A 21,321-nucleotide genomic window follows, 5' to 3' on the forward strand; every position below is an offset into this window, starting at 1 on the left:
CTTTGATGGATGAAGACAAGTTAATTTGCGGTTGATGCCAATAATCACCAATAATAACACATAATTCATAATAATAAGACCTTAGTGTTTTTATTTATAGACTATATGTTTTGTGGACACAATTGTTTTGTTACAGAGTCACAGCTCTTGAATTATTAAAGCAGACAGTTAGTAGTTATTGTTACATTACTGCTTAGCATCCAGATGTGTGAGTGAAGCTCTCTGTGTGTTTGAGAGAGAGCAGAATACTGCAGCCTGATGGGAGGCAAGAATAATGTAAAGCTCATCCAGAGGTATGTGTATGTGCAAGGATTACCCTTTGAGAAATATCCACTGACACCGCTAACTCATACAATTTTAAATAATAAGACAAGCACATGTGTGTATAAATGTAATGAAATGTGTCTCTCTTCTAAGTCAGAGCTGTGTGGGCTGGTTAGCTGTAGTGGGATCCAGGGACCTCTAGGTGTAGCTGCTGGAGTCCTATGGGCTCCTGACAGAGTGAACAATTGTTAAATATCATTTTCAATTCATTTTAATGTAGGTGTGTGTGTAATGTAATAGTTTGTAACATAGAGGACTTTATTTCTGAACATAAGGTGATGCTTATTGTCTTATGGTTGTTAGAATTTAATGCAATACAATGAATGTTGGGTATTATATCAACTAAGAGGACAAAAAAAGATACAATATTATGCAATCTCTCATGCCACATCACCACCTGTGACCACCAAAAGTACAATAGTATAGAATTAGAGTAGAATTAACTGTTTACTGACAATAATTCGGTATCAGCTTCAGAGATGGAAGATTATTATTATCATTTTTACTGATCTTGAGTCCGGAACCCTTAAGTATTAGACAAGGCTATCATATATATATTTGCTTGGATCATCTCAGTTCCTTAAAGAGGAAATATTCATCTTATGCGGCTCCGGGATGCAATACTCATGTATTTGGTTTGTCTTTGTCATGGAAAAGTTTGCCCACCTCTGCCAGCCTATACCTTACTACCGTCCACACCCACGTCATTGCCACGATGCCAGAGACAAGCATTCGCATCAATGAAAAGGTGACGCGCTCTGCAGCGACGTGTGTGCCCCTCTGTTCCGCTGTCTGTGCGCGCTCCGGCTGCGCTGCCGCACAGCAATCAGGTGGTGAAATGTAGCCATAACTTAACGCGGGCAGGCTCTGCTGGAGAATATGGGTCGACGATGGAGAGAAAACGGCAAATGATGTCGAGGATCAACCCACCGAGGCAGACTAGACCAGATCCGCAGCTATGAGCTCCTCCTTTCCAAAATCTGAATCTACGACCTCCTTACTGAAATCATCCTCGGCGGCGAGGAGACCGACACACCTCCCTGAACGCACAGCAGAGAGCCGGAGAAGTCAGCATCACCATCAGCATCAGCACCAGCATCACCACCGTCCCGCCGCACTCCAGAGCGGCAGCAGCAAAGCCGAGGAGTCCTTCTGGTCGGCCGAGTGCGACATCAGCGCCCGGAGACCCCTGTGCCACCCCTCCCTCATCGGCAGCCAGGACAGTAGTAATAATGCAGCCACTCGGGACAAGCGCAAGTCACATGCTCCCCACAGCCAAGTTCCCGACCCGCCGGAGCCGAACGGCGAGGCGGGCCGAGGTGTGAGGGAGCGCTGCAGGTCATCCAAACCCACACACCGACACCACCACCGCAGGAAGCACAACCGGGAGGACCGTGCCCCGGCAGCGGGAGCACCTGAACCCGAGCATCCCCGTCGCTGTCACACTCACAGCCGCCCGGTCCCTAGGGTGCCCTCACTGTCGGACAGCAACGACGACAGGGCTCCTCTCTGTGAGCCGAGGGACCATAAAGGGGCCGGTTTGGCCAACAGCGGCGGTCATGTCAGCAGTCCCTCCCCGTCCTCATGCTCCCTGGTCCCGCTGTCCAGCAGGTCATCCCGCCGCTCCCGGAGGTCCAGTGCTGCTTCTTCTGCATCCGATATCAACTTACGCACCATCCTCAATTCACTCTTTGGGCAGGTAAGGCCCAGAAACACAGGGTTTTATAATGTACCTCTCAGCTGCTTAACATAGTGTCAGCTGAATTCATTTCTCCACACAACTGGTCATTTGGTTAAATTCATATGAGGAGTTTTAGTGTGTGAATTGCAGAGAGGCTCCTTTCAATTCTGCTGTGACAGTGACACCTCTAACCCAAATCCCAATTCATGTAAAACATAATTGTAATAGTCTGTTTGCCGAGTGAAAATTAGATTTTAGAAACCAGTTTGAATGGATAACACCAGTGTCTCTAGTACTGCAGGCTTGATCTAAAATAATCTAATGTATTAAGTTCACTGAGGCTTGCCCTGCAGGACTGCTCAGGCTGAAAATAGTGGTTTGTTACTAGTATTTCTACAGAAGTGGTTAAGTGTGGCCTCTGGCTCCAGTGATGTCCTGTTCCCAATCAATATACGCTAATGTGCTCTGTGATGCAGTCTGCAAACACTGTTGTTACTGGACAGACTGTAGAGGGGGGAAGCTTCTTGTACACATTCACTTCTTATGTAATTTGTAAATACAGTACTACCTCCTACAGACCTTCTCAGTCAGGCACCCCTTCCTTATTGAAGTGGATGTGCTGGGGCAGATAAAATGCTCTAGTATCAGAGAGGTGGGAATCTCTGATGTGCTAATGTGTTTTTGGTCAAAGACAAAGATATATATTCATGTTCCTGCATCATTCAGCGAGGAACACTGCAGTGATTGTTGTGTTATGTTTGAAGGAAATCACTTTGATGTTCCTGTTGGTGATGGAAGCTCTATTTCGAGCCACAACTCTATTTATACAAAAGAAATGAGCTCAATATGCCTGGGCTCCTATTAGTGTTGTGGTTTAGTTTTACATCACAAATCCTCACCAAGCTCCACATTGCTGCTGATAATATGTTATTTATTGAGGGAAGTTTCCCAGTCTCTTCCACAGAAGTCAGAGTTTATTTGCTTCCATGTATGGTGCCTGAATTTTAATCTGATTCAGGACGTGATTTACGTAAGTTAGAGGATCAGAAAGCTCTCAGCTGTTAGACAGGCTGCGAACAGGAGCACAGAGAGCATCCATTGTGGCTTCAAGAGAAAAATCTAGTTCTTATAGTATAAAAGCCTATTCTACAAATAACCCGTGAGTCAGTCTGCGAGCAGCTCTGTGAAAACATTAGCGTGACCTGAAAAAGGTCTTTGATGAGACAGCTAGATGGAGAGGAGTTCAATGACAGACAGAAATGTAACTCGTGGTTTGAGAGATACACACACAACACGTTGCCTTTGGCATTTCGTCTGAACAATGCATTCAAAGTAAACAGGATTTTCACTGCTCTGGCCACAGGTAGTGCTTGGACTCGCCAAAATGGAAACACATGTGATCAGCTACCTTTAGTCTGATTTTGATAGTATTCCTTTAGAAAATACACACACACACATACACACACACACACACACACACACACACACACACACACACGCGTAGATAAAGAATTCACAGTAACAGATGGACTATACAGTAGCTGCATTCCTGCCTCTCGCAGTCTTCATGTGTTTTTCTTCGGTGCCATGTGTCTGCTGTAGGTCAGAGTGACCTTGTCTTTGCCTGCAGAGGGCACAGGATGATGTGTGCGGATGGGGGTGGGTGGGGGTTAAGGCAAGAAAAACAAAGGCACATACAGAAATATGAAGTGCAATATACGTTTGAATTCAGATGCAATCTCAAGGTTGCAAACTGACAAATTAGTCTTGCACTTGAGCAGTGAGAGTGCAGGTGAGGAGGACAACAAGACTGGAAATAGGTCATCACAGAGTGTTCCTGTAAACTCGCCTGGTACAGATTTTCACAGCATAGACACAGCAAACACCTTGCAATAATTGTGTGACCCTGAAGTGAAAGGTTAGAAAAAGCTTTGTCTATATTCCTGTAGGAAAGCTGATACAGCTGGTCACATTTCCCTTGTTTATTCTTATGTTTGGTGCCTGTGTTGTGCCTGAATTGTCCGTGTTGTTCACAGAATGACTACAACAGCTTGTTCAGTGTGACAGTTGGGTGAAATATCTCAGGCACTCACCCTCATTTCCTTTAATAGGCATACTTCTCTTTCCCTCCTTGGTCCACTTCCCTCTCTCAATTTAGTTTCTCACCCTCACTCTTATTTCTTCTCCCCCTCTCTCTTTCTCCCACTGTGTCACTGGCACTACTTTTGCTACTTTCAGTTACACCAGATAGCACAGTGCAGTGCAGTTGACAGTGTCTATTTTTCCAATCAGCTGTAAGTTAGCACCCCAGGCTTCATGGGTCTTGCTGAAACCAGAGTTTACGCTCCTCTCAAAAACCCCCAAACTGCAAATTTTACAGAGAAAAAGTCCTCATGGTCCTTTTTAGTGTCTCTTTTCTCTTTTGGTATGGGAAACTGCTTGGACTGGCCCCTGAGAGCGGTAAGATTGTTTTTTACACCGTGTCTTTCTCAGTGTGTTAGGTTAGATTTTGTGGTGCATTCAAAACTGAAACTGGTAACTAAAACTTTGGTGATTTTGGAAAGTTTGTTTATAATTTTGCATAACTGTGTGTAGCTGGTTCTGTTCTTACTGTTCAAATTTGCATGGATGTCAATGAAGTCAGGCATCACTGCAAAACGCCACAGAAGATTTAGAACATTTTTATCTGTATGTGTATTTTTGATGATTTGACTCAGTTTAGGATTAGAATGTGAAGTTAGGGGTTTTAATATCCACACTGTTTAATGTTGATGGTTTGTAATAAGTTACTTTATTATGAACTGAAACTTATTCTGCTACTGCACTGCTTGTAAATGGCCCTGGTGTGTATTTTGTTGTTAGATAAATGGTTCAGACTTTGGTAGACATTTAGTGTGTAACAGGCACTATTTTCTAAAAGCACTGTATGTCCAACAGGTGAAAATATGTCCTAATGTCCTCACACAATAATGATTTTTTTGCATGTATGTGTGATGACATGTGTAGCCTGTTCTCTGGTGTTTTAGCTTGCCTTTTCTGTGCTTCTGAGTATGTTTACTGTTCCTGTGAAAGTGTATAGGTGTGAGGTGCCAGTCCATGTGACGTAGCACATAAACAGCTATGAACAATGAATGGAAAGTTGGCAACCTGCTGCGTTATTGATGCATTTACATTTCTGCCTTGTGTTCATATTTTCTACGTTGTTTCATATACAGTTGCACAGCACACACACATACACACATGATACATTTAAAGAGAAGAGCAGCTCCTTTTAAGCTAGTGCCTATTTTCCAGAATGTAGAGTCTGTATTGACTGTCACACATCCTTTCTCAGTTCTGCTCTGAAGCCTGTACGGATCTCTAACTCTGTCTCTGCACCCCTCTGGAAAGATGGTCCAGGATGCTGAAAGGAGACTCAGAGGGGTGCTGTCCTGTGAGGAGATGGGCCAGGCAGGGTATCTTGGGCCTTATCAGGAGTCCATTGTTTCCATGACACAAAACTGCGTTCTCGTGAGCAACATACTGGGACAAACCTGTGTCTTCCTGAGTACAGGCATGGCCAAGTGCAGGCAGACTGTACGTAAGTCTGGACAAACACACTTTTTAAAATCTCTTTCTATTTCTTCTCTATTCATATCAGTAAAGCTTACCTGGACACAACTTCTATTATTACCAAACAAGCTGCAGTAACTACTTTAACCACTGGGTTGTAGAAACCTGATTTGCTATCATCATTTCTTACTATTTCCACTCTTGCTGCTTTTGACTGGTATCCTGCCATCTGCCAGTAGGGAACACACAGGTTTGGAAAATGACTGAACCTGAAAGCTCATAAATGACTGCAAGAGTGTTTAGGAATGTGTGAACACAGGTCGTGCACATGAATGTAATGTTTGTTACTCAAATTAGATCAGTAGTTTCCATCCTTTTAGGCTTTAGCGACATAGAGGCTATAGTAGCCAAGTATGGTATGGTATTGTGCTATGTCCCACTGTTTGCCTCACACATCTGTATTTTGTACAGTTTGGGAAATACATTTATTAGTTTTCTTTCCAAGAGAAGATCGATAACCACTCTCATGCCTGCATGGTTAATATGTAGCCTGGCTCTGTTCAAAGGCTAGCCATTTCCCCCTGTTTACAATCTTGATGCAAAACTAAGCTAACCAGCTGCTGTTCTGTAGCTCCATATTTCACAGATGTGAGAATAATATCAGTCCTCTCATCTAACTCTCAACAAAGCAAATAAGTTTATTTTCCCAAAATGTCAAACTATTCCTTTAAGAGCAACTATATGTGACTCACTTACAACCTAATTCAGACAATCCAAAGCTCATATATCTCCTTGTCTACACTATTATATGGTTACTGATTAATCAATCAACAGTTATGTCAGGTGAACTGCATGAGGAGAAAGTGGACTTAATATTTAGCACTTTCACATCTCATTGAAAACAGTTCAGTAATGGAGGTTTTAGAGTAAACTGATCGGGCCCAGAACACATCAATGTAAATATTCATGGATGATGAACCAACGGTGATGAGTGGAGAAAAGTGCTGATGGTGCTGTGCATGCATGCATGTGGAATTGGCTGGATTGGCTTCTTTTGGCCCGTGTACCTCTTGCGTTGTATTTCTTGGCGGTTCCGGTCAGACAGTTCTTCGGCCTGACGTCAGCACTTGATGTTGTGTTTAGACTTCTCGCTGCTCCTGCTGTTAACCCCTGAGGGCTCTGGGATATGTCTGCCTCTCTCTCTGCCCTTTAAAGGTTGTGTTCATTGTAAGCAAGCTCTGAAAAAAAAGAAACAGTCACATTCTTCTGTGAACTTGAGGCTTATGGCTCCCAGTCATGTTTGATAGGAATCAGCCTATTTATACCCGGAGGTTTTGTCATCAAGATGTGAGATAGTCTCAGTCTACTGTTCACATCCTTTTATTGTTGAGCACCCCTAAGTTGAGGCTCACAAGACCGATGAGGACTGTTATGGAGAAGGTTGCTGACTTAGGTTTGGGCATCACTCAAGTCATAGCTTTGTCAGCGGTATGTTTGCATGTACCTAATACGCAGGAGAGTGTTTGCTATGATGTATGATCATGATGGTTGCTTTTTTCATGTGTTGTGAATTTGTTTTCATACTGACCAGAGATTTCTTAACAGGACAGAGAACTACGGCCAGAAGAAATGGATGGTAAGCTTCTCTTTCTTTAATGTTTTCTCTTTCTTTACTGAAGCTAAGCAGTCAAACAAAACGTCTTGTAAAATTATTCCACAACACAGGTTTGTCAAAGCGCTGAACAGAACAAGCATAAAAGGCAGAATTAAATAAAAGGAGAGACAAGAGCCATACAATTTAATTACTGATGATTTTTCTGTTATTGTTCAACAGAGTTGCGGGATGCTTTTAAAGAGTTTGACAAGGACAAAGATGGTTTCATCAGTTGTAAAGACCTGGGAAACTGTATGAGAACCATGGGATACATGCCCACTGAAATGGAGCTGATTGAACTAAGCCAACAGATAAACATGAACTGTAAGGACTTAACTGTCTTGTGTGTTTATACAGCATGTGATGCATATAACTGTATCCTGTGTGTGTATTGTGGTTTGAAATTCTGTGCCAAAATCTCTTTTTGTTAGTGGGAGGTCATGTTGATTTTGAGGATTTTGTAGAGTTAATGGGTCCAAAACTCCTCGCCGAAACCGCAGACATGATCGGAATAAAAGAGTTGAAAGACGCGTTTAGAGAGGTAAGAGTATCTAGTTTCCGTAGCTCTGATCATGCTGATTTTTACTAGTAGCGTTTCCATTTTTAATGTTGTTCCTCTGCTTTTTGTTCTCAGTTTGACACTAATGGAGACGGTGCCATAAGCACATCTGAGCTCCGGGACGCAATGAGGAAGCTGTTGGGTCAACAGGTAAGATTTAGATTGTAATATAAGAGAGTCTTTAAACCATTCTTGAATGAATGTGGAACTCCACTTAACCTCTGCCAATTTCTTTTTTTTCCAGGTAGGTCTAAAGGAAGTAGAAGATATCCTAAGGGATGTTGACTTGAATGGTGATGGGCTTGTTGACTTTGAAGGTAAAGCAGCTCTCTTAAATTGCTCATTCAAGATGTACTGTAGAGTGTGGTGCAACTGCTGCATATTGTCACCCTCCTCTCTTTTCACAGAGTTTGTACGAATGATGTCTCGCTAAGATCATAAAATGATCGCTCCTGAATGTGAAGCTGTGTCCTTCTCTATATACTTGACCAAGTACATCAAGAGGACCTGCTAAGATCTTCTGAGCCATCTGAATCTGAATGACACTGGAATTAAAACTCCTTGAATGTTACGGAGCAAGGAGTCACCTCACACTTTCAATCAATAAGTGTTCTTCCTGAAACGTCTCCAGTTGAAGTGAGGCAGAATTTGCTGTAGCCTAGCTGATGATTGTCCAACTTATGTTTTTTGCACTTTAATTCTCACTAAATAACTTCCTGTGTGTGGATAGATTGCTGGTGTCTTGTCTTTAAAATAAGTGTTTCGCAAAATGTCGCCTTTGATGTACAACAAAGTCGGGATGAGAGGGTGAACGCCTGTAGAAAAGATGTAAAAGATCAGTGCACTGTTGAACATTTCACTACATTTTCACTCAGTATGTGTTATATTAGAAACTGTACGTGGAATGTCCTTTGTGTGACATTGGTGCTCCACCATGGAACCCATGTGGCAATATCACACCTGTATTGTAACTGTGTGACCATCTGTGATTTTTCACTGTGCCAGTCCAGTCTGAGAAAAGCATCACAGTCTGAGTCAACTACGTGCGGTGAAGAAGCAGATCTCTGATATTACTGAGACAGAGACAGAACTCTGAAATACATCTCATATATGTTGTGCTCTACAGTCTGAGGTCAAGGGCAGCTGAAACACATCTTAAAAAGATGCACAGCTCTCTCTCAAAGCTTAAATCCAGAGAACCAAAGTGCTCACTGACACACAACACTAACACAACATAGCTTTAGGAAACAATTAATGTGTGTTTTTAAGAATCCATACTGCCCTGTCTGAGAACATACAGCAGGAATGACATATGTGAAGTGTATTTACATTGGATGTGATGATGTGTTGTACCTGTACTGTATGTCAGTGTCAATATGATTGTAGTCATGGTAATGTTCCACACATCTGTGTTGTTGAAGCAATTTTTATGCATGCCAAAGACAGAAGTTTATTAAATCAGTATGCACATTTGCATTTTTGTCTAACAAAGTAAACAAAATATTTCGCCAAGTTAACTGTAGAAAAATGAAAGGTGTTTACACTTGAGCCCCTCTTCCTGTGGAGAAACTGTCAAAAAATACAGGAGCAATACAGTCGAGTTTGTTATTTAGACATGAAATGAAAATATACTGTATGTACTCAAACACACTGACAACAGCTTGTTTTTGTTATGGACGTTTACCTCAACTACCTCTCGATCTCTGCTGTGTGTCCATACTTCTTGTCCAAATGTAATTATCAGCATATTAGTATAGCACTGGGTGCTGTCACTGCATGTCTTGAGGACAAACCTCCTCATAATATTTATTATTTATACATGTCTCTGGTAAGACTGCAGGCTGGGCACGTTTTCCCTGCAGAAAGACTACAGAACCATTACTGTGCAAGTCACCAAATGAAAATAACTGTAAATACCTCTGCTGTGTCCCTGTGTGACCTTTGACTAATTTAGCTTCGATGAAAGATTTGTTACTACATACAGGTTTGGTAGTTACACATATTACAAAAGACATATTAGGCAGTGATACGGTATGCATAAACTGTATCATGCTCTTCTGATTTATTTGGGCAGCAGTGACAGACACTACTTACAATCAACTACAGTTATTTTATTTCACTGTTATACTCCAACTAAAACACCACTGTAAAATAATGCAAAACAGTTAACCTTGTAAAATACACCACCCCACCCATGGGATGCTTTGGCCTTGGCAGTGCTACTTAAGGTGTGTTATGGCCTGTACTGAACTTAATCTTCACACAGCCTTGACAAATTATACTTTATATGGAAATTCTAAGTCTCGTGATTCTATCTGTGCAAAGTACTTTAGAATCTCTAAAAACTATTGACACAGAATTGGTTCAAACTTATGGCTAACGCTCCATAAAAGGTACTAATACAGGCCTTATATTCCATTTTTATGCATTATACATATATAATTCTACCCTTTTTGCTTTTTGTGTCTTTAAACTTAATCTGACCTTTTAGTGGTAACATTTAAAGAGTTGCCTTTCAAAGGTGACCAGGGTCATGACTGTAAGGTTTAAAGGAGAGTAATCTTTTTATTTTGAACACAGTATTTTCAGTCGTCCATAAAAATGCTGCTAACAGATTAAAATGAAAACAGTAACTTTAACAAAAACTAAAATGTTAAGTTTTTGTGTAGAAAAAAAGGAGACTGTTGTAGGAACAGCAACACCCACGCCAAAACCGCAGTACCTGCTGCCTCTGGGCCACTACTGGAGAGAAAATGTTTCCAGAAAAACAGTCTCTCCAGAAGCAGCAGCAACAAGATAACATATGCAAACACAAGGTATTTTGTAGGAGTTTCCTGTCCATGTATTACCAATATTGAGCACCATCTCACCAGCACCATCTCTAGCAAACAATTTAACTGTATGAGGCTGTATGTTTGTTCCATTCTAAGAATAGAGGGCATTTGACCATATGTTTACCAGCGCCGTGTTAGGTAAAAAGCAATCATCACCTGTCATCCGTAGAGGTATTGTTGTTGCCATAGCAACTATCTCCATTCATTCCTTCCTCTCTGTTCAACTGCCGAGTGCACCGTGTGCGCGCTGTGTTGGATTCTCCTGATTGGACAAGACTCGGACCGGAAAGAGGGGGGCGTCAGAATGTTTTAAAGAACCCGTGTAATATTACACACACACACACACACACACACACATATATATATATATATATATATATATATAGTAATAATGGTAAATCCTGTATGCTAAAAAAAATACAAATTAAAAATAAACAGCTACTGTGAAAACCCCTTCTTCTGGCCCAGGTCTCAGGAGTAGGTAAAGACAACTTTCCCCAGAACCTATATAAAAATAACCTTGAACAAAGTTCCTGAGTTTTCGGCCCAGGGTTTACTCCCGCTCCCACTTTTATAAACTTCAATCTTAAGTAGCACTACTGTATAATGGGTAAATTTTATTTTTAGATTATATTTGTTTACGGGTAGGCCTGTTGTTCAGTTTAAAGGAGGGGGTGTGGACACACGCTGAGATTTCTGCCTGTGAGACTAAACTCGGGGCACATAATTCTCTAGCTCAGCACTTGACGTGTAAAAAAAACACACAGGGCTTCATTCTACACGTCTCTGACAGTCACGGTCAGAATATGTAGATAAATTGTTTACAATCCCCGAAAATGTGTGACTTTTGATACTGTCGATGAACACACAAAAAACGTCGATATTTGTACATAGTTATAACAAAGTAGGATGTGATTGGTCTGTGATATGAAATGGTGTTGAATGGTACGTGAAACCTTAACAGGGGGATGTGATTCGACAGAATGTCTGTCACTCATTGGCCATGGGAAATCTAAGGTTAGGTAGCGCAGTTCCGCCTTCTGCACTCTGGCAAACGTTGGCTTGGATGCACACATTGAATGAAAGTCAGTGTAGCAGGCTGTGGTCACCAGCAACTGAGAATATCTGCACACAGTCAAGTTATCTTACAGTTGAGAGTATAGGCAGCTGGTGAGACTGTATCAGCAGAGATAAGCTTACACATTGGGAGAAGATAGGTTGAAGCCACTGGTGAAAGGGGAAGGTAAGAGACATTTGCATGATCGTTAGCCGGGCTCTCATAGACCAAGTACTTCTGGTTAGACAGGTAGGTTAGCTAGCTAGCCTATCTAACCAACGTTACTCGCTGCTAATTTCTCGTCATTCTTTAGTGTTTGACTAATTAATATAGAGGTGGTAGCGTTGTGTCATGAATCGGTTCACGTTAAACTAAAATACCTGTTTATAGTCTCACTGTCATTTTATGGCTCTCTGTATGCTTTTATGCTAACGCTACTGCCGGTATTGGTACTGTTAACGCTAGCATAGTAGCTAACTTACACATATCACGTTGCATGTCATCAAGACGATCTTGCTAGCCCCTTACGCTAGCTAACTGTACGTGGTTAATGTTACATATGGAAGGGTTACGTCCATGTACAAACTGGGTGCTGTGCCGCATGCAAGCAGAAACCGCTGTCTGTCTCTGTGTCTAGGACAAGGCTGTGTGTGGCAATGCAGCGGGTCACGGCGCAGCTCGTCGCCGGGCTGGTCGCAGCGGTGCTGTCGCTACTGGCAGAGCAGTGTTGGGCGGACGGCGGGGGCCCCAGCCTCGCCGAACGGGTAATCTGGGCTGTAAATGCCGGAGGAGAAGCACATGTAGACGTACACGGTATTCACTTCAAAAAGGACCCGTTGGAAGGAAAAATTGGTAAAGGTGAGTTGGTGTTATCAGCGGTAAACTGCTAATATGAGCTTACGTGTTTTGCTGGGCTTCTGCAAACACCTGCAAGGTGTTGCCGAGCAAGTGACATTGTGAAGGCAAAGTGCTGCTCTTTGAAGCCAGAGAAATTTCCACTAGAAACCTCTGCACGGTTTGGCTTCCGCAAGTAGCCACAAACTAATGAGGAGTCAGCATAGAGGGCTGCAGCTCCGCCCCTCTCAGCATGGAGAGGAAGCAGGTGATGATATGATCTAATTGGCAGTAGAGTCGTTCTTGGCGTCATATATGAGGCAGAGATACTGTAATTGAAAGTTGGAGTGAACACTGTGTGGTAATGTGCCATTTAAGACAGAGGGTCAGGGCACTGTATGTCACTGAGTGCAGTAAAAGGTCAGAGTTTGTGTGGTGCTTTTCTTGACTTAAAACATGATCAGTTTTCCACAACTGCAACTATTAATGTGGTCTAGTGAACAAAGTGCACACTGAACCCTGATGCTGTTCTCCTTTTGTAGCCTCCGATTATGGGGTGCGCCTGCCAATACTGCGCTCCAGTCCAGAGGACCAGATTCTGTATCAGACAGAGCGCTACAACGAGGACACTTTTGGATATGATATTCCCATTCGAGAGGAAGGAGACTATATTCTAGTTATGAAGTATGCAGAGGTTTACTTCGCCCAGTCACAGCAAAAGGTATGGCCATTACTGTATCAGAGATATTCTAGTCTACTGTAGTGTGTGCCTTTAGTAAAACTGTCATTGTCATCTGCACAGTAGCACAGTTTGAATGGGCCGTGTATATTATGAGCTCTTTTTTTAAATGAATACTGTACTTTTTTTTCTCTACCTCACATCTGGTATGACAGGCATGTCATTTTTTTCAGTTTTAATACACATGTCGCTGCACAATCAGACAGGACTCAGGGAGCCTTTTTGAATTTGTTGATTAGCTGTTAATCACTGTTGTTATGGGAATATGTTTTTTCTAGGTGTTTGATGTCCGTCTAAACGGCCATGTGGTGGTGAAGGACCTGGATATCTTTGATCGAGTGGGTCACAGCACCGCTCATGATGAGATAGTGCCTTTCTCTATTCGACGTGGCAAGCTGAGCGTGCAGGGGGAGGTGTCCACTTTCAATGGCAAGCTCACTGTGGAGTTTGTAAAGGTGAGCTGTTTTTATTTGAATTACTTGTGGAAATTTCTGGATGTTGTTGTCTGTGAAAAACAGTGTCAGTTTGTTTATTTTGCACCTTAACACACTGACATTTTTCTATGGCACTTTGACAGCTTGATCCTGTTTAAACAGGTTGATCAGGTGGGACATAATGCTGGAACACAGCCTGATAGTAGACTAATGGTGCCCATTTTGTTTGTACTGTGCACACATATGGCGATGCATGTGCACACACACATACTGCTTTCTCTCTGTTCCACTGGTTGACCATTAAAGCAAACATGGATGTAAACAATGTGCATTTTTGAATATGGAAAAAAAACAGCTTTTCAAATGTTTTATGTGGAAGGAGATTCACTGAATGTGAACATAACTTTTGCTTGTTTACAAAGCACCTTTTAAGGAGGATTTACTCAAATCTGTGATAATTTTACTGATTGGCAGATTGGTTGTGTCTTCCTACTGGTGCACAATGGGGCGACAATGAAAGTTTTTTTTTTTTTTTTTTTCAAAATTTTGATGTGTAAGAAAATGAGAATTTTGTCATTAATTTTCTGTCTTCTCTCAGGTGAAGAAAAATACATATTGTGTGTGAAAGTCGTGCTGTAGCTGTTTAATTGTTTCATTTATTTTCTTTTATGGGTAGGGTTTTATTATTTTAAGATAATAGGCAGTTATGTTTAGTTTGGCAGGCTAGGCAGAAACTGTACTAAAATATTGCTTCTTAACAAAAAACCGATTGAAGCAGAATAGTAATCTGAATAACTTCTGCAGTAACAGTAAGAACCTATTTAGTGAACGTATTTGTCACATCTAAAATTTTCTTTATGCAGAAGAAATGATAGTTCTCAGCAGAACAAGTCACCCAGTTAATATCTCTGTATATTAACCTGTATTCATTTCAGACTTGAGTTCTGTGGAAGTGTTAGTCTGACCAAGTAAATTTGCCGTCATTACTTCTATGGAAAAGTGACTCTTGGAGCTTATTCAAACAGGAGGCTGACATATAAAATTGACAGCACATTTCCATAATGAACTCCTCATCTGAAAGGGGCTGTTGACAGCCATTTGGAGTGTGTGGGCCATGTAGACGACTGACAACAGACCCAAATCTGGTTGCCCTTTATCATATTTGTTTACTTGTCATGTATTGCAGCTTTTAACTTTGATCTCTATTTTTCACCAAACTGCTAGTCTCTGTAAATCATGTTTCAAATTCTGTACTATTCACGTCTTCTTCGAGTTAGCGGTTGCTTGCCTTCATTTCCCCTTTTCATAGACATGATTGCGGGTTACCGTGATTTATGAAAGAGCATTACGACATCCAAAGTCTGTCACTTGCACTGTATAAAAACAAAGTAGCTGGATGTCTGTAGCTTAGCCATGAGTCCATCATTCTTAGCAATTGAAAACAGCCTCTGAAGAGGTCGGTAATTGTTTCACTTCTTTCCTTGTCACATTTTATTCTCTGGTAATACATCTACCGTCTTCTGCCACATGCAGCAGCAGTGGTGTTTGTAATTTGATTCAAATGTCTCCCCCTCACATTATCCAACAATATTTATTACATTTCCCTTTATTATCAACACAGCACCATCTCATACTATGATATTGTACTTCTGTTACTCTTGGCATTACTTTTTATTGACCAAAACAGTAGATGACTGTGAATCAGCCTAGGTTTAATCTTCTGAGGCAAAACTTTCAGTTAGAATAATCTTGTCATCTTTGGTCTGACACATACTTGTTTACAGAGGGCATATTTGCACTGCTACTTCCAACACATCAAAACATCACAGTCAGGGAGATTACGTTTGATTCTGTTTTTAAGTCTGGGAACTACTCACAAATACTGATGAGGTAGCTGCAGGCCATAGGAATAATCTGTGTTTTTTTTCTTCTGACATGATTAGTATTCCCTTTAAGCCCTGGTTTCTAACAAATGAAAGATTTTTGCGAGTGGGTTTGTAGAACATGTGGCTATAGGCTAAATTTGTAGGACGGCATACTTCAAAAAAGTTTTTTCCACAGTGACCTCTTTCTTCTTATTTTTTGTAGATCACTGGTTCTCTGCATTTTCTTTCTCCAAAAAAATACAAGTGGGACACACTGTCTGCTCTTTTCGCAGACTAAAAACAAAGAAGGAAGGAATTTTTAAATGATAGTTTTTGTGTCAAAATGGGCTTCCCACCACGATGTGGGTGCTCTAACCATGTTTCTTGAAAGCAAAAGTGATTATTGACCAGTGAAACTATATTTTCTTAGTTTTTTTTTACCTTAACTTTTTTATTCAACCTTACTTAATCACCACTCTACTGTGTTATTAAAACCACAGTTTTTTGTCCATAAATAAATGTAATATCATTTACTTTGGTTTGGTATTTGTTTTGTCTGCTGTGCGGTGCTGATCTATTCTGTGTTTCAGGGTTATTATGACAACCCCAAGATCTGCGCTCTCTATGTAATGAAGGGGACATTAGAGGGTGAGTCCTGAGACTGCACACATACTGTAACATCTGTAGCATTTTGTATGAAAACTTATCTCATATTGAGTAGTTTCTACTCATTTCTGGCTCAACAACATGGAAGCACTTTTGTGTCACAGTTGTAGACTTAGAAGTGTGTTATAGACCAGTGCAAAGACACATCCAGACTTTTGATATAATGTGGGAAGACATTTTAAATTAGAGTAGATGATGTATTGATTTAATGATGCAAATGTGACTCTGTTTAAATTGTGAGGAAGTCAGATGAAAGCCAGCTGACAGTCAAGAGAGAGTTAACATTAAAGGGCCATTGTACTAAGGAAGGCATGATCAACACCAGAATGTATTCGATTTAACCAACCCTGTCATGAGTCAGCAGCTGTTCTTTTGTTTGCCTGATGGTATGTAAAGCGAGGCACTCTGAAAGTTGAACCATGCTAGGGTCTTCTCTACATTAGAGATTTGATTCATCACATTGACTCTGTATTTTTTCAGAGAGCTACCAACTATCAATATTCAGGAAGAGCTTCTTTTACAGTGCCATTCTTTCTATGTGACTTTGACTAACTTCACCCATCCTTTTTTATTGGACAGATGTACCAAAACTTCAGCCTCACCCTGGTTTAGAGAAGCCTGATGAAGACGAGGAAGAAGAGGAAGACAGTGAAGGAGGCGAGGAAGGTGGGAAGAAAAAGGTCCCGACAGGTTCTAAGTACAGGGTCCAGTCAGGCCCCCGAACACCAAACCCATATGCAGCTGACAACAGCAGCCTAATGTTTCCCATCCTTGTGGCGTTCGGGGTGTTCATCCCCACACTGTTCTGCCTTTGTCGGCTGTGAGCTCAAACTAGCGGTCGAGGAGATGTCAGGAGGACAAGACGGACGTGAGACTATGAAGGGAGAGAGAGAGGGAGAGAAGGGGGCTTGGGGGGTGGGGGGGGAGTCAAGGTGACAACAGCAGCACAGGTAAAAGCATACACACAGGAGAGAGTTGAAGGCTTGGAGAAAATCACAACGATGGAAGGAACAAAAACAGAAAATAACTTTTCGGAAAGCCACTGCAAGATGACAGCGAATTGTACCATTGAGGAAAAGGAGATGTAGGAAGTGTATGCTGCGCTTCTTTCTGAATGTGTTTCGCATCCACCTCTGCTGACCCTTTTGAACAATGTTAATCATTTACACTCAGAGACTGGGCAGGATTTACAGATGCCCGTCTTCACGGTTTGAAACCACATTTCAACAGCTAAGGGATGCTCAGGAGTGATTGGTCTGGGCCCGTTTTATAAACTAAAAGCATTGTTTTGTACTGGGTGTGGCAAAGAAGCACACTCTGTTTAACACTCCTGCTCAGCATCTGGTCAGACATGTCACTTTCAAATTGGAAATGGTGCTGCTTAGAAATTGGTTAAATAGATTAGAAACCATGAGTCAGACGGTTAGTGGAAATAACAGTTGCCATTCAAGAGGTTCCCATTTCTCGCAACTCGTTGCTTTTTTTTTGTGTCTGTCCACTCTAGTTAGTCCTGTGTTGATGTGCCATCATCTGTTTGCCATAAGGTGCTGAAAGGAGAAAGAAATTAGTGTTGAACCAGCTGTAGCTGGCAGGTTTATTCGCTATCTACTGTCTAACTTGGCTCGTCTTTACATAAATATAGGTTGGGTTTCAGAAATTTGTAAATGGAGGGCCTTACAAAGTGTCCTCAACAGTGATCACAAATTGAAAGTCCTTGTTGTTATTTTTTTTTTTCTAAGGATAGATCCATTTAAAATTTCAGACTTTACAAGGTGAGAATGTTGAACCTCCAACAGTTTCTTTCAGTGAGAGACACCGTACTTGCATTTAGTGAGAGGCAAAGTTTATGCTGTGAAATGCGAGTGAGTTCTGATCATTACATTGCTGTATTTTAGGTGATCTTTGCCTTTTCTATTCATTCATTAATTATGCATGCCTGCCTTTTTGTTTCACCAAAGAATGACTTTTTTGTTTGTTTAAAAGGAAAACATGGTGGCCTGTTTAAGTTGACAAGTAGCTTGCAAATTCGGTTTAACTGGGTTGGGCGTACAGTACGCTCACCACATAAAAGCAGTTGATTTAGTGGAACAGAGTTTTTCCACTTTTTACATCAGTGGCTAGACAGGGGTGATGGGAGGAGTGTGATATTTTTGTTCTCATAATTTGTTTTTATTTCAGACATTTTTGTTTTCCATTTAAACCAGAATGCTGTGTTGACTCTGATGGGCCATGAACTTCAGTCCATGTTACCTGATACTGAGAGAACAAGATTCCGCAGCTCAATGTTAATATAGTAAATTATGAGAATCTGTGCCAGTCAATGCACTTGTTTCATACAAAGTTGCTCTGTGTGCACCACAAGTTCATCCACCTGCAGTCAGAGATCAGAAAGCACAACATTAGTGTTAAGTAGAGAATCGTGTTTACGAGATGTTCTAGATCAACATTGGTTACATTTTTTCCTCAACTCTCTACACTCAGCCTTTTTCATATCTGTTGTCTTAAAACTTTTTAACATGGACTGAACCATTTTGTTAATTCATTGTGAACTTCCAGTGCAATTAAGCTACATGTTCCGGTCCTTGAATTGATTGAACAAACTGGGGATAAAACATCTTTGAGCCTTTTGTTTATTGTTTTTTGTTTTTGTTTTTCTACATGGCCATATTATCAGAGTCCACTTTAACTGTGTTTTAGTCTAAGCTTTTGGACAATGATATCCTTTTCTGCTTTCCATGAGAACTGAAAAGCAGCTCTGTTCTTCATTTTTAGTAGAGTTGTGTCGTGAACCCTCCTATTTATGTATCTAGTTACCTCCCTTAAGTGCTTAGCTCTACTCCAAGGACAATTTTGTAACTTTGCCTGTTTCACTAATGCGTCTTAAATGTCATCCCCCCTCCCTCCCACCAGTATTGCTGTTGCCATATGCAGTACTTGAAAAACGGTTAATAATTCAGGTGTTGTGGATCCTCCCTCTCTCCTCAGTTCTCCTTCCCTTTTTGATTGATGGTGGGCAAGAAGTCAGTGCCAGAAAATATTCAGATAGTTGTTGGCAGTTTTTGGGGTTTCTGTTGTTTTTTGTTTTTGTTTTTGTTTTGTTGTAAATTCAACTCATATTTAAGACATATAAGCACCTTTTTTGTTTTTTTTCCTCTAAAAAAATGCAAAAAGTTCATTTAATTCAGCACCAAAGTCACCGTCTACACAGTTGCGTGTGTATATAAGGTACCGGATCACACTTTTTATTGTGTGATGACAGTTTTGATCTCATCACTTTTGTGTTGTAGCTGAGGTGTTAGGGGTTTTTTTGTTTTGTTTTGTTTTTTTTCTTGTGAGGAAGACTTTGTGGCCTTTCTTCTGGGGGAGGAACGGTTGTTGGTACAGAGTATAAAAAAAACATTTAACGGGGCAGCCAGATGAACTGACTGTCAAAAAAGTCAAATAAATGAGATTATGTCTGAAAATGTGGGATCTTCCATTCTATTATATATAATTTAAATCAGAGTGGGGCTGATCTGGAGATATTTTATAATACGCTTGGATTTGTATGTTTGAATTTTTTCCTCAGGATCTGTTTTGTTTTTGAGTTTTTAAAATGTGATATTTTATTGGTGTGACATTTTGCACTGCCTCATGTATTTTAAAATCGTCATTTTTGAGTGTGTGTGTGTGTGTTTGTCTTTGTTGCCTTGAATTATTGAATACAACGTGCTTTACCATCATTCGCCTTGAGGTTGCTCTTTTGTTGGGTTATATCAAACTAGCCTCTTTGTTTTTTCTTCTTCTCTGTTCAGCACACTTTTCAGGGCTAGATTTTCATTCCACATAAACAGCTCTTGTTAGGTCAGTAGAATTAATATATCTTTGAGTTTGTTGTCAATTTCAGCTTTTCAAGGAGCAAAGCCAGTCAAAAACTAATTAATGTTTGAGAGATCTGTGTGAAATATAAATGTCCAGCACTTGTTTCATACAGTCTTACCTCTAATGTGTTTTTAGCTCCTCACCAGCCTTTTTTGGACCTGTTGTCAGTACATCTCACAACTGAATGAACTGGAGTGGAATGAAGATCTGCTCTCAGTGTTTTTTGTTGTTGTGTTTTTCACGAGAACCAAAGAATTGCTGTCATTCCATCCAAATTCTTTAACACAGTGTCCTGACATGACGCTAAAGGTTCTTGTTTTCTTTCATCCTTTTTTTTTCTCCCGCCTGGTGAAGCAGTGAATAAACCAGGGGAAGCAAAACATGTCATCTGATTTGCCACCACTAATTATCCACCTGCCACAATGCCAATCTTCTTAAAATATCCATCCCTAAAAGTCATTTTTAATTGCTCTGTAATTAATGTAAATTTGTTTTTGAGATTTCAGCTTGATGATGTTTTTTTTTCTCTTCCTTGTGTCTCATTTTCAAAGCAGCTGAAAATGTGAGATGAATTTTAAACAGACAAAATTCGAACAGCAGAACGTCAGCCAGCTTCGGCCATCGTTCCAGGCAGCGGACCGCGTACACAAACAAACAGTGAGGTCTGCCACTGATCACACAGTGTGAGTGTGTGAGACAGAATGAGTGTGTGTTTAAATAGGAGTCCTACTGTATAGATATACACGTGTTGGATAAAGAAGCGCTCTTCTGGGGGCTGTAGGCAGCAGCAGGTGGGCTGAAAAAATGTATCCAAGACCCCTGGTTTAACTCAGATGTGGCATACGTCTGCAAAATGAGAAATGCTGATAAATGCTGTCTCTTTTTAATAAATGTGCTATTTTATCAGAATGTGTTGCTGCTGTTCTTCGACTCCCAACATCCCTGTGTTAAAGTGCTTCGTGGGATCATTTGGTATCTAACAGTAGTCTTGTGTTAAATTTGATTCATCTTTTGACAAGTACTGTGCCTGTGACCAATCCATAGTATCCAAAGTGGGAAGCACTTTAGAACTATGCAGTTTTGTGAATGCTTACATACCTTGAAACTCTTAACAGTCTAACAATATTTCCAGAGCAGTCACAGCTAAGTTCAGCAGGGTCACAGCAACATGTACAGGCCCTGTGTTTGTCCAGGTGTTGTTTTTTTTGCCACTGTTTCCCACCAACTGTGAAAACTACTTTAAATAGAAGCACATATCTCA

At 40.9% G+C, this 21,321-nt stretch overlaps 2 protein-coding genes across 7 annotated transcripts; both read left to right on the forward strand.

Annotated features, from left to right (window-relative positions):
* The first annotated feature begins 252 nt into the window (after window positions 1-252).
* cabp1a (calcium binding protein 1a) lies at window positions 253-9,416 on the forward strand. 6 transcript variants are annotated; one of them, XM_051075268.1, is made up of 8 exons: window positions 259-2,023; window positions 5,396-5,581; window positions 7,163-7,193; window positions 7,392-7,535; window positions 7,643-7,752; window positions 7,846-7,920; window positions 8,015-8,087; window positions 8,178-9,416. In XM_051075268.1, exons 1-8 carry the CDS (start codon window positions 1,283-1,285, stop codon window positions 8,201-8,203), a joined length of 1,386 nt encoding a protein of 461 aa, XP_050931225.1. In that variant the 5' UTR covers window positions 259-1,282; the 3' UTR covers window positions 8,204-9,416. The 6 variants fall into 6 exon arrangements, with proteins under 6 accessions (XP_050931226.1, XP_050931225.1, XP_018525219.1 ...); XM_018669705.2 differs by lacking the exon at window positions 259-2,023 and adding an exon at window positions 4,015-4,465 and having other exon boundaries at window positions 5,340-5,581; XM_018669704.2 differs by lacking the exon at window positions 259-2,023 and adding an exon at window positions 4,015-4,465.
* A 2,216-nt stretch (window positions 9,417-11,632) lies between these two features.
* Window positions 11,633-20,969, forward strand: mlec (malectin). The gene is made up of 6 exons (XM_018669575.2): window positions 11,633-11,847; window positions 12,299-12,519; window positions 13,038-13,216; window positions 13,513-13,689; window positions 16,124-16,181; window positions 16,779-20,969. The coding sequence occupies exons 2-6, from the start codon at window positions 12,318-12,320 to the stop codon at window positions 17,021-17,023; spliced, it is 861 nt and encodes a 286-aa protein (XP_018525091.1). The 5' UTR covers window positions 11,633-11,847; window positions 12,299-12,317; the 3' UTR covers window positions 17,024-20,969.
* The last annotated feature ends 352 nt before the right edge of the window (window positions 20,970-21,321 follow it).

Source organism: Lates calcarifer, linkage group LG13, assembly GCF_001640805.2.
Source record: "Lates calcarifer isolate ASB-BC8 linkage group LG13, TLL_Latcal_v3, whole genome shotgun sequence".
In the NCBI taxonomy this organism is placed as follows: domain Eukaryota; kingdom Metazoa; phylum Chordata; class Actinopteri; family Centropomidae; genus Lates; species Lates calcarifer.

Bases quoted from the DNA above. Each gene is read 5' to 3' on its own strand.
- cabp1a (XM_051075268.1), top strand. From the start codon at position 1,283: ATGAGCTCCTCCTTTCCAAAATCTGAATCTACGACCTCCTTACTGAAA. The intron at 7,194-7,391 runs GTAAGCTTCTCT...ATTGTTCAACAG, and splicing joins ACGGCCAGAAGAAATGGATG to AGTTGCGGGATGCTTTTAAA. The intron at 7,921-8,014 runs GTAAGATTTAGA...TTTTTTTTCCAG, and splicing joins GGAAGCTGTTGGGTCAACAG to GTAGGTCTAAAGGAAGTAGA.
- mlec (XM_018669575.2), top strand. From the start codon at position 12,318: ATGCAGCGGGTCACGGCGCAGCTCGTCGCCGGGCTGGTCGCAGCGGTG. The intron at 12,520-13,037 runs GTGAGTTGGTGT...CTCCTTTTGTAG, and splicing joins GGAAGGAAAAATTGGTAAAG to CCTCCGATTATGGGGTGCGC. The intron at 13,217-13,512 runs GTATGGCCATTA...TGTTTTTTCTAG, and splicing joins TCGCCCAGTCACAGCAAAAG to GTGTTTGATGTCCGTCTAAA.